The sequence below is a fragment of the Mustela lutreola genome, chromosome 7 (assembly GCF_030435805.1).
Source record: "Mustela lutreola isolate mMusLut2 chromosome 7, mMusLut2.pri, whole genome shotgun sequence".
Lineage (NCBI taxonomy): Eukaryota > Metazoa > Chordata > Mammalia > Carnivora > Mustelidae > Mustela > Mustela lutreola.
The window spans coordinates 88,761,924-88,774,815 of NC_081296.1; the positions used below are offsets into that span (position 1 = coordinate 88,761,924).

The 12,892-nt window shown below is 42.6% G+C and overlaps 1 protein-coding gene across 5 annotated transcripts in view; it reads left to right on the forward strand.

Moving 5' to 3' along the window:
• AKAP6 (A-kinase anchoring protein 6) overlaps positions 1-12,892 on the forward strand; it is a 464,720-nt gene that overhangs the window by 195,197 nt on the left and 256,631 nt on the right. For all 5 annotated transcript variants that reach the window (XM_059181873.1, XM_059181872.1, XM_059181875.1 and 2 more), the window contains one exon: positions 2,506-4,272. In XM_059181873.1, coding sequence (XP_059037856.1) covers positions 2,506-4,272 — 1,767 coding nt within the window. The remainder of the gene's footprint in view (positions 1-2,505; positions 4,273-12,892) is intronic.

Genomic DNA, 12,892 nt, shown 5'->3' on the forward strand with positions numbered 1-12,892 from the left:
AGTGTTCAGTGAGTCAACAATTTTCTTTGTGATTTAAACTCCTGTGGTGCTTACAAATCAATGGGAGAAACAAATTAATCAAATAATCACAATAGTATTTATTTATAGATTGAGGTAAATACTTAAAGGGAAAACATCATAATTTTATGAGAGCATACAAGAAGAAAAATTCTGACTTAGGTGGGAGTTTAGAGTCTTGAAGAAGTGAAGCTTGATCTGAGTCTGAAGGGCGCATAAGAGTTAAACCAGTTAAGGGATGTTGTAAGTTAAGGGATGTTGTAAGATTTCTTGACAGAGGGAAAATAGCATGTGCAAACGCCCTGAGGCAGAAGGAATTCGTTATATTCAAAAACTGAAAGGAGAACACTGTGGTTGGGTGCAGCCAGGGAGAGGGAGTATGGATTGAGGCAGGCCTCTTTATGTCTGTTCTTGGAAGGGTTGGGGTTTTTAACCCAGCAGTAGGAAGCTAACAAAGGACTTAAAGCATCATGTTTGCAATCTGTAAATGGGCAAAGGGAGAAGGAGAGAGAGAATTCCAAGCAGACTCCCCGTGAGTATAGAACCTGACACAGGGCTCAATCTCATCACCCTGAGATCATGACCTGAGCCAAAACTAAGAGTTGGATGCTTAACTGACGGTGCCACCCAGGAGCCCCAAGCTTACTCTTTACAATGTGGCAATGTGGAGAACAAACTGGAGGAGGGAGTATATCTGTTTAAAATAGTGTCCAATTAAATCAGAGAAAATTACCACAGATGTCAGAGTGTGGACTGTGGGTCATAAAGCCTCCTTCTAAGGCCCATTTTGGCCCTTAGATAGGAGGCCATATGCTAGTTATGTACCTTCTTTTAGCTTAGGCTCCTCTTATATAAAATAGGGACAATAGTACAGACCCCAGAAGAAAGTTATTGCGAGGATTAAATGAAAAAGCAGGAGTCGTAATCAACCATCTCCATTTATACCTGAGGAAACAGGTTTAGAAAAGTTAAATGAGGCTTATTATTATTATTTATTTAGATATTGTGGCATGCCAGTGAGGGGAGTAGGAGATAAAGGCAAAGTAAAGGTGTGATGGGAGAGAATATTTCCAAACGCAAAATGCACAAATGAACAACAACCCGGTGTGAAGTCCCAGAGTGACCAGATCTCGGTATAACCTGGCTGAAAGGACACAGGGCTCAGCAGCCACATGACTTCTGGCTTCACTTTGCTCATCTGCTTCCTCCTTGAGTAGAAGAGAGGTCTGGGATATAACAACACTTCACTTCTCAGTTTCCTTTCTTCATCTCCTAAGAGGCTAGATCAGATCAAGCAGCTCTTAGCTGGTAAGCATAAAAGGATTCTCAGGCCCTTCTTTCTTAAGCAAATCATCAGTAAAAAATCTCCTCATCTGTTGTGTGATATTAGAAACCACATTAGTGATGAGGAGTGCCTGGAAGGCTCAGTCAGTTAAGCAGCCGACTCTTGATTTTGGCTCAGGTCATGATCTCAGAGTCCTGGATCAAGCCCCACATCAGGCACCCTGCTCAGTGAGGAGTTGACTTGAGGGTTCTCTCTCTCCCTCTGCCCCCTCCTCTCAAATAAGTAAATCTTAAACAAACAAAAAAAAAAAAAAAGGAAAGAAAGAAAAAAACTGCATTAGTGATGAGACAGAAGCCTTCATTATATAATTAAAGATTAAAAATTAAAAGTACTTACTTGTAAAGCTATTCTTTAGCACAGGGGGGTTTCAAATCAAACTGGCCTATCTTGAATTATAAATAACAAGGGAGGGAGGCAGTTAGTATGTAACACACACACAAATGGGAGTTGGGGAGAAAAACTCTGTATGCAGAGAGAGGGGACAGGGACTAAAATGGTAAGTTTCGGTATTCATTACTTTTCTCCAGGATTACCTGTGTTTATCTTCAAAAGGGTGGGTACAAATGGGAACTGGTCCTGAAAAGTTTCTGTGGTGTGTGCAAATTCAGTAGTTCACCTTCCTGTGATTTGTGAATAAAAAGTTAACATGACAGACTTAGTGTAATTAATTATACCATTTAAATGTATTTATTGAGGATTTTCTATAAGCTAGCCACTGTGGTAAGTGCTGGAGTGATAGCAATACACAAAGCAGATCAGTTCGTAGAGATTTTACTCTAATATTACTTTGTTCCCAGAATTTTATTACTTAAGGCATCACATAAGAAATGCTCATTAAATGAACTACAGGCTATTTTAAAATGGAAAGTTAAGTCAAGAATGGATATTTTTGGCTTAACCTTGACCGTTTCTGTCAAGTCTCTATTCTCCAGATTAAAGAAAAGTCCCAAAATATTTAAGAACAGGATACTATATAAAGCAATATAATTGATCAGTATGCTTTTCTGTATGTTAAACCAGAAGCAATGGAGACTGCTGCATTTTTTGACCTTTACAGTGGCCTCTGCTGAGATTTCATCTGAACAGCAGTTGAGTATAATTGATGTTGCATTTACTGAAACTGTTGCCCTTGTCTGTTCCAGGGCCGGCTTGATTCTCTAACAGAAGTGGATGACTCAGGACAGTTAACTATCAAATGCTCTCAAAATTACTTATCTCTGGATTGTGGTATTACTGCTTTCGAACTGTCTGACTACAGTCCAAGTGAGGATTTGCTCGGTGGCCTAGGGGACATGACCTCTAGCCAGGTCAAAACCAAACCCTTTGACTCTTGGAGCTACAGTGAGATGGAAAAGGAGTTCCCCGAGCTCATTCGAAGCGTTGGGTTACTCTCGGTGGCCACTGACCCCAACCCATACAGCTGTGGCAAAGCGGTTGGTGAGGAGGCATCTCAAGTGTCTCTTTCAGCAGATGACAAAGGTGGACGTGAGGAGGACAGTGCTTTAACAGTCGAGGAGCCACCAGGCTTAGTGCCCGGAACATCATCTTCCGGGGAAGCTCTGACAAATGCCGATCAGCCCCCTCCTGAGGCCGTGATGCCAGAAGCCAGTTCCTCTTCCCAGCCTGAGACAAGGAACCAACAGCCTCAGCCTTGTGAAAATGCAACTCCCAAGCGATCCATCCGAGATTGCTTTAATTACAATGAGGACTCTCCCACGCAGCCCACATTGCCAAAAAGAGGGCTTTTCCTTAAAGAGGAAAATTTTAAGAATAATCTGAAAGGCACTGATGGAAAGAAGCAGCTGGCTGATCTCAAGCCCGAGATGAGCAGAAGCACCCCCTCTCTGGTGGACCCTCCTGACAGATCCAAGCTTTGTCTGGTGTTACAGTCTTCCTACCCCAGCAGCCCTTCTGCTGCCAGCCAGTCCTATGAGTGTTTGCACAAGGTGGGGGAGGGGAATCTTGAAAACACCGTCAAAAGTCACATCAAGGAAATATCCTCCAGCCTGGGAAGGCTTAGTGACTGCCACAAAGAGAAACTCCGACTTAAAAAGCCACACAAGGCCCCAGCAGAGGTGCCCCCATGCCGAACTCTGAAGCGGGGGGCGGGCTCAGGCAACCAAGCTGAGAGCACGAAGAGCTCAGCCATGCCGAATGGAATTCCTTCAGGTACCCCCAAGGCTGTAGAGGGGCCAGAAACAGATTCCGTTTCGACGTCCTCCCTCGAGCCATGCCGTCAGACGAGTTGGAATGCCAAACTGCCAGTGCAGTCAGAAACATCCAGCTCTCCGCCTTTTACTCAAAGTAGCGAATCCTCTGTTGGCTCAGACAATGTCGCGTCTCCAGTATCCCTTCTTTCAAAAACCAAAAGCAAAAAAAGTTACTCCTCCTCCCCAAGTCACGTCACCAGGAATGGCCAGGTGGTGGAGGCCTGGTATGGTTCTGATGAGTACCTAGCACTGCCCTCTCACCTGAAGCAGACTGAAGTCCTAGCGTTGAAGTTGGAGAACCTCACGAAGCTTCTGCCTCAGAAACCCAGAGGAGAAACCATCCAAAATATTGACGACTGGGAACTGTCTGAAATGAACTCGGATTCTGAGATCTATCCAACGTACCATGTCAAGAAGAAGCACACGAGGCTAGGCAGAGTGTCTCCAAGCTCATCCAGTGACATAGCCTCTTCCCTGGGGGAAAGCATGGAGTCTGGGCCCCTGAGCGACATTCTTTCTGACGAGGAGTTGTGCATGCCTCTCTCTGGTATGAAAAAATACATCGACGAGAAGTCAGAGAGAGCTGCATCCTCTGAGAAAAAAGAGAGCCATTCTGCCACAAAGTCTGCTTTAATTCAGAAACTGATGCAAGATATTCAACACCAAGACAACTACGAAGCCATATGGGAAAAAATAGAGGTAAGGTGGTCTTCTTCTTCTTCTTTTTTTTTTTTTTTTTTTTAAGATTTTATTTATTTATTTGAGAGGGAGACAGTGAGAGAGAGCATGAGCGAGGAGAAGGTCAGAGAGAGAAGCAGACTTCCCATGGAACTGGGAGCCCCATGCGGGACTCGATCCTGGGACTCCAGGATCATGACCTGAGCCAAAGGCAGTCGTCCAACCAACTGAGCCACCCAGGCGTCCCTAAGGTGGTCTTCTTAACTTGCAAGATTTCTTACCTGATCTTTGGAAGTGATGCTGGGAAAAGGTCAGTCCCTCTCCACCCTCACTATAAATAGCGTTGCCATGTTTGATAAGCCTGATTCCTCAAAGAAGAAAAGATAAAGCTCAATGATCACTGCGCTGTGGCAGAGTATGTATCTTGTCTGGGCATAAGCTTGATGTGTCCCTGTTTGGTGCGGGAATCTCTGCTGATGTTGCTCACACCTCACTTGGCTCCTGATGAATGATGGGTCCCTTTGAGTGGAATGCAAAATAGTGTAGACCAGTAGCCGTGCACACACCAGTGCCTCAGGAACGCGTGAATGGAATGTTGCAGTTATCCTCACTGATTTTTGATTTGTTTGTTCTAACCCCAGAATAGCTTACCATTCCCAATGTTAACTCTCTGTAGAAATGGACCAGATGTTTCTAATTTGGGGGGGGATCTTTATTTTCTTTCAGTCTTTCTCCTTTGTGAGGTCCCTGGCTAATAACCCATGCTGCCTATACTGTCTACTGCCCATGGGCTCTGAGATGGGGAGTTGATATTTGGGGTAAATCTGTACTTTTCTCTTATTTATTTATTTTTTTGAAAGAATGAGAGTGGGGAAATGGGGGGGCAGATGGGAGGGGCAGAGAGGGAGAGACAGAGAGAGAGAATCTTAAGCAGGCTCCACGTTCAGCCCCGAGCCCAGTGTGGGTCTCAATCATGACCTGGGCCTAGATCAAGAGTCCGTTCTTTTAAGTGATGGAGCCACCCAGGCACCCCAAATCTCTACTTTTAGAATGGATTATTAGATGAAATCTTTGAGGACAGATGTGAAAATTCTCATCTGAGAATTTTCTCAGCTCCGGACTGAGCTCCATAATTTAAGCTCCAGTGATTTTAAGACACTAGATTAAGTATAGTACACATGGACAGGCTAACCTGGAGGAAGACAATGAAGGTGTTTAAAACTAAGGAAAAGTTAATGGTGATATGTAATAGTAACATATATTAATGATTATTTTTACTAAGAATTTATGTATCCAATTCTCACAACAACCCTAATATTAACCCCATTGTATGGATAAGGAGACTGAGGCTGAGAGAGACCAGACAGCCTGCCCTAGAGCCCAAACCATTAACTAAATGCTCCCATGTCTCAGTACTACATGTAAATACTATGGTACTAGAAAAAAAATATGTCAGTGGAGCCAGGATTTACCTGGGAAATTCTTGTGAAGGGCCAAGCCTTCAGAGGAGTTTTGAAGGGAATGCCAGGATTAAGACAGGGAGAAGGTCAGTGGCTATTTCAGGCAGGAGGAGCATAAACCAGAACACAGGTGGATCTGGGAATGGGCATGTTTATTGGGGGTGGGGGCTCAGAGAGCTGTCCTGACTGGAAGGTCTGTGAACGGAGAGCAGCAAAAGTTCCCATACATGGAAGAGACCTGGTTGCTCCAAGGCCCCTAAGGCCAGTATGAGACAGTTAGAATGTGTTTCCTCAGCACCCTTGGCAGCTTCTCTGCAATTGACTGAGGGAAGGAATAAAATCCACGATAACTAATGCTTCTTGGGCTCTAATTTTGTGCTTGGCTCCAATATAAGAGCTTCACATGCCTTATTCTATTTAAGTCCTGGGGGGAGATAGGACTTTTTCAGATGAAGAGGTGAAGGCAGAACAAGCTTAGAAAACTTGCTTTAGGCCTCCCTGCTAGTAATTACATGGTAAGGGTTTGAACTCACAGCCAAGCCAGCACACCGAAAGCAGTGTAGGTCACAGCCTTCGGTAGCCTTTCTGGAAGATTTAGTTGACAGTAACAGGAGGGAGGTCATGGCAGTTGTGATGGGGACCAGGGCAGAGGTAACTGGCCTGTGGCAGCCAGTCTAGGGGACTGCTCTGATGTACGACAGGCATGGGTGGGGAAGCTGCTGAAGGAAGAGGATCCAGAAAACTGGGTCTAAGTCTTGTTCCATCCGTAAAGCCTGGAGAGACCCATGGCTAGTCGTGTTTCATGCTGGGCCTTTTTTCTTCTTTTATAAATAGAGATCTTTAAAGCAGATCATGGCCACAATACCAGCTTCCAGTGGTAGCATGTTTTGTTTCCATTATTCTGCAAGGATGAAGCCAAGTGTCCAGCCTCTGAGGACTGGTGTATCTGTTTATAGAAGAAAGTGTTTGGATGGGTAGCTGGCTTGAGGTAGAGGTGAGGCAGTTAACTTAAAAAATCGGTACATTGATATTGATTATATGATAAAACTGTTAAGAGGAAGTGTCTCGTAGGCAACTGGAAATACCATCCTGGAGTTGGGATATGAAGTAAAGGCTAAATGAAGATTAAGCCCCTTGGTCAGTCCAGCCTCCCTTTATCACTTCAGTGGGGCAGCCGCCTACCCCCAAGTCAGTTCACCTTGGATATCACACTCTAGCTTTGATCTACCTATAGTGACTCAGAGAACCTATTCTACCTGCAAGTATAACATAATAAGAGAAGGTGTTACTTAACATCTTCTTTGTATCAGGCATCTACTAGGCACTTTACCTGCAGTAATTTTCTCATAGGATTCTCAAACAGCCCTACAAGGTAGGTTTTATTATCCAAAATGGACCACTTCTCTCCTGCTTCCAGTGTTCCCATTCTGGTGCTAGCCTCCTAACTGGTCTCTCTGCTCCCATCCTATTCCTATTATAGTCTTTCTAGCACAGCAGCCAGAATGATCCTTTTGAAATATAAATCAGATCATATCAACCCTCAGCTCAAAACCCTACAACAGCCCCTGTTGCATTCAGAGGCCCTACATAGACTGTTCCCTTGACTTCCTCTCTGACCTCATTTCTACCTGCTCTTCATCATGCTCACTTCCCCGCCTTCCCACTGGCCTCTGCTGTTCCTAGAATAAGCCGGGAAGACCCATGCCTTTAGGATCTTTGTCAATTCCCTCTGCCTACACTCTTACAGATGCTCTCATTTCTAATTTTTTTAACCTCTTCTGAGCTTGCTGGAGTATTAACTTTTTTTTTTTTTTTTAAGATTTTATTTATTTGACAGAGAGAAATCACAAGTAGATGGAGAGGCAGGCAGAGAGAGAGAGGGAAGCAGGCTCCCCATGGAGCAGAGAGTCCGATGCGGGACTCGATCCCAGGACCCTGAGATCATGACCTGAGCCGAAGGCAGCGGCTTAACCCACTGAGCCACCCAGGCGCCCCAGGAGTATTAACTTCTTAGGGAAGCCTACTCTGACCACCTTTTTAAAGATGTAACCTATGAGGTATGTGCGTGGCTCAGTCGTTTGGGTGTCTGCCCTTTGGTTTCTGCTCAGGTCATGATCTCAGGATTGTAAGATCAGCATTCTCTCTCTTTCCCCTCTGCCTCCCCTCATCTCTCTAAAATAAATATATCTTTAAAAAAATAAAGGGTGTAGCCTGAACCCTTTTAATTTTTTCTACAGCTCTCACTGTATTCTGTCATTTTATATAATTCTGTTTGGTATGTTTATTGTTCTAGTATGTTTACTGTTTCCCCCTGCTGGAATGGGAGCTCTGTGAGGGAAGGAAGATTCATCTGTTTAGTTTGCTAATGACTCTAATGTACCTCTAACAGTGCCTGGCACATACTCAGTGCTCAGTCAAGACTATCAATAGAATGGGTGAATGAATCCCTGTTTTAAAGTCTCTCCCTGCAGAGAGATGAAATCACTTTTTCTAGGGTGACCAGGTAATAAGTCGTGTGCTCCATGTGCTTTGCCCTTCCCACTAGATAGTCTTGAGAACAGATGAATCCCCTGACAGAGTGAGGACAGATGGAGAAGAGAAGACAGGTGGGAACTGAGACTCAAGCTGTTATGAGGAAGGAGTAAGGAAGAGGTCCACATGACAGAGAAGATTCTCGGGTGTTAAGTAAATGGGGGAGCAGGGGTCCAAGATGGAGGTTAGCTTTGTTCTCTACAACAGGGAAATGGAGAAGAATAAGAACAAAGAAAAAGAAGCAACCTTAGATTTGGTTGAGATGGTCAATGAGGGCCTTAGAGAAAAATGGACTCAATGAAAGAGTGGAGGTAGAAGCTGGATTATAGTTTACTAAGAAGTGAGAGAATCATATATAGCTCAAGGAATTGGGTTGAGAAAGCAATACGAGGCAAAGGGTAAGAGTTGAAAGAAAAGTCCAATAAAAGTGTCACTTAGAAAAACATTAAAGCTTATTTGAAGGCAGAAAGAAAAAACTCAATAGAAAAAGAGATAGAGGTGGCTGGGCAAAATGTATACATATGGCACATGCTGAGACAAGACAGGAGGGAGCGTGGAACTCCCATGGGAAGAACGTTGGCCTAATATGAAAAAGTTATAAAATATTGAAGGATACATCCTGCTTCTGATTCCACCCCCACCAAATGGAGAGCGGTGTGTCTTCTCCTTCCTTCATGTACCAAGTTCTCCTGTCTTTTCTCAGAATGCAGGGTAGGAGGCATGTAAAAGCCCACTATCCCATTCGGGACTTTATGGGGCTGTGATAGAATCCCCAAGATAACACCTGAATGACAAGTGTCTGAGACACTTTTTAGGTTCCCCTCCCCTCACATTTGAGTCTTTCTTGTAATGGGCTGGTTTTATGAATGGGAAAAGATTTCTTTTTAATTTTTAATTTTTTCATCCTGTAGGAGAATTAATTTTTTTGAATACATAGTGTATTCACATGGCCTAAAAGCTTATATGTTTAAAAATGTCCAGAGGCTCCTGGGTGGTTCAGTCAGTGAAGCCTCTGCTTCCAGCTCTGGTCCTGTGGATCGAGTCCCACATCAGGCTCTCTGCTTAGCGGGGAGCCTGCTTCGCCTTCTTCCTATGCTGCTCCCCCTGCTTGTAATCTCTCGCTGTCTCCTATCAAATAAATAAATAAAATCTTTAAAATATAATTTATTAATTTCGGAGAGAAAGAGAGCATGCATGAGCAGTGGGGGTTGCACAGAGGGAGAGGGAAACTCTTTCTCTCCCTTTTTCCCTGTCTTGGGCCTCCACCACATTGAAGGTGATCTCTGTTGTTTTAGTTTATATGTCCTGTAAGAAGTTCTTTACACATATACAAGCAAATGCAAACGTATTTATTAAGCAATATTTTTAAACCTGAGAAATAAGTCACAGCCTATTCTCCTCCTCAAATAAAAATTCCTCTGTTAACTCTATGAGTTCCTAAGGGACGTTCCTTTCCCAATATCTTGTTGGGAGTTAAGGGGGTTTTGCTCAAATATGGTTGATTTTCCCACAACCTGTTGTGTGGATGAAGTAATTGAACATCTCAGGTCTGAGTGTTCACCTCCAGTGCAGGCTTCTCAAGGCCTAAAATTAAAAGTGAAAAAATTAGTCAAACCATTGAGCTAGATCCATTTGTTGTGGAACATTCAAGAAATAAAGTAAAAGAAATGAAAAGAAAAGAGGAGAGGGCCTGTCTGGAGCAGATGAAATCCAACAGAATGATGAAAGATTAACTTAGTGGGTGGGTCTTATGTGGTATAAGTAATAGGGATTGGCAAACTATAACTTGCCTAGTGCCTAATTTTTAAAATAACATTTTCTTGGAACACAGCTATACTCTTCATCAGTGGCTGCTTTTGGGCTGCAATGACAGAATTGAGTTGTTGTGATGAAGACTGATGGTTTGCAAAGCGTGAAATATTTACAATCTGTTACAGAAAAAATTTGCTGACCCCTGCTCTAGAGTAAGGAAGAGGGAAGGGAAATGATTTTTCATCAGCATTTATTATGGACCAGGTTCTGATATAGGTTCTTTAATTTAATCCATATGACATCCCTATGGAAGAGCTATTGGTCTTGTTATTGGTCTTGTTTTACCGATGACAGGTCTGAGGCTCCATTGCTAATGACTTGGCCCGGGTCACACTGTTGCTAGTGTAAGAGCTGGGATTCCAACTGAGATGCTTGAACTGATTTGGTTTTCTCCTAAAGATATATTCCAGTGCCAGGAAAGTTAGACAGTAATCACATATGCAGGTCAAATCTATTTAGGAAACCTACAAACCATTACTAGATTAGTAAATGAATAGTGTGATTTCTTCCTCACGACCTGAATAGAAATGTACTGCCTAGCGAGTAGCCACTTGTCCAAGGAGAGTGATTATTGATGCCAGATTAACAGCTGTGTGATTCTAGGGGGGTGGGGGGGCTGGCAGAATGCACTGTAGCCTGGTGCCACCCCAGGGAAGCATCTCAGGAGATCTGTCCTTTGGGATATAGTGCAATGTCTACTTCTCACATTGCAGACTTCCTGCTCACATAAGTTCTCAAAGCTCATCCCGGAAGACATTGCTCTGTTAGATTGGACTCATTGGTACCAGGCTGATGGCTATGTGACATAGCTGATCCCCTTTCTCTCTAGCATCCAGTGTCTTCAAATACCAGATTATGGCATTACCACTGAAATTGAGTGACTGAGCTGTTATGAGCATTTTATCTTTGGGGCATCTGTAACCTGATTTTAAAAACTTCTTTGGTGCCAGCTAAGGATGTCTTTGCACATAAGTTATTTCAGATTTAGTGCAGCAAATACTTAGCTGGGTACTTAGTCTTCATAACTAGGCCATGTAAAATCACAGTCAAGTCTATGGAGTGGCACAAAGGCGGCCACCATTGCTGCTGGGAACTGGTTGGTACCATCACAAGTAATGTGAAGGTAGAAGAGATTTGGTCCTGGGATTAACTTGGCACTGATTTCTTTTTCCAAGAGGTAAAATGGGTCCACATAGAAACTGTCCTAGCTTTTACCCTCATTTTGACTGTCTGTTGATGTACCAATGATACCACGCTGATGATGGCAATCATTAAAGAAATAGCATGTTGTCCTGAGTTCTTTTTCTTTCCTTTTCTTTTTTTTTCATTGTGGTAAGAGCCACATAGTGCAAAATTTGTTATTTTAACTGTTTTTAAGTATACAGTTCATTAGTGCAAAGTATAGTCACATTGTTGGGCGTGCCTGTGTGGCTCAGTTTGTTAAGTGTCTAATCCTTGATTTCAGCTCAGGTTGTGATCTCAGGGTTGTGAGATCGAGCCCTGCATTGATCTCCACACTGGGTGTGGAGCCTGCTTAAGATTCTTTCTCTCTTTCTCCCTCTGCCCCTCCCATACCTTCTCACGCACACATGCTCTCTCTCTTAAAGAAGTATATTCACATTGTTGTGAATCAGATCTCCCGACCTTTTCCAGTCTGAAACTCTGTATGCACTAAACAGAAACTTCCCTTTCCTCCTCACCCAGTCCTGGTAGCCATCAGTCTTCTCTCTGTTTCTATGAATTTGACTACTTCAGGCACCTCATGTAGGTAGAACTATACAGTATTTGTTTTTTTGTGACTTGTTTATTTCACATAACGTAATGTCCTCAAGGTTCATCCATGTTGTAGCTTGTGACAGGATCTTCCTTTTTAAGGCTGGGTAATAATGCATTGTGTGTCTATATTATATTTTGTTTTTCTGTTCATCTGTGCATGGATATTTGGCTTGCTTCCACCTTTTGGCTATTGTGAATAGCCCTGTTATGAACATGGGTGTTCTCTTTGAAACTTTTGAAACTCAACTCTCAATTCTTTTGGCTATATATCCAGAAATAGGATCACTGGATCACATGGTAGTTCTACTTTTCATGTTTTGAGGAACCTTCATACCATTTCCCATAGCAGTTGCTTCATTTATAATCACACAAATAATGTACAAGAGTTCCAATTTCTCCACATACTTGCTGACCTTTTTTTTTTTTTTAAATAGTAGCCATCCTAATGGGTGTGAGATAGTATCTCTTTGTGGTTGTGATTTATATTTCTCTGATGATTAGTCATGTTGAGGCATCTTTTCATTTGTTGGCCATTTGTAAATCATCTCTGGAGGAATATCTATTCAAGTTCTTTGTCCATTTTTAATTGGGCTATTTGTTTTGCTGTTCAGCTATAGGAATTCCTTGTGTATTCTGGATATTAACCCTTTATCATATATATGATTTGAAAAGATTTTCTCCCATTCTGTAGGTTGCCTTTTCATTCTCTTGAATGGGTACTTTGAGGCACAAAAGTTTTTAAGTATGATGTAGTCCCGTTTTTCTGTTTTCCTTTTGTTTCCTATGCTTTTGGTGGTATATCTAAGAAATCATTGCCAAGTTCAATGTCATGAAGATTTTCCTCTATGTTTTTGTAGGATTTTTATAGTTTTAGGTCTTTGGGTTCTCTTTTATTTTATCTCAATGTTATTACCTCTTATCTTTTAAGGATCTCACACAGGCTTTCTTGTAAGATAGAACATAGCTTCATAGCTAAAGCCAAGTCACCTTCTGGGATTTGTCCTTTAAATAAAAAACACTTGGAGTCATTCTTTTTACAAAGGCTTATCTGGGCATTATTT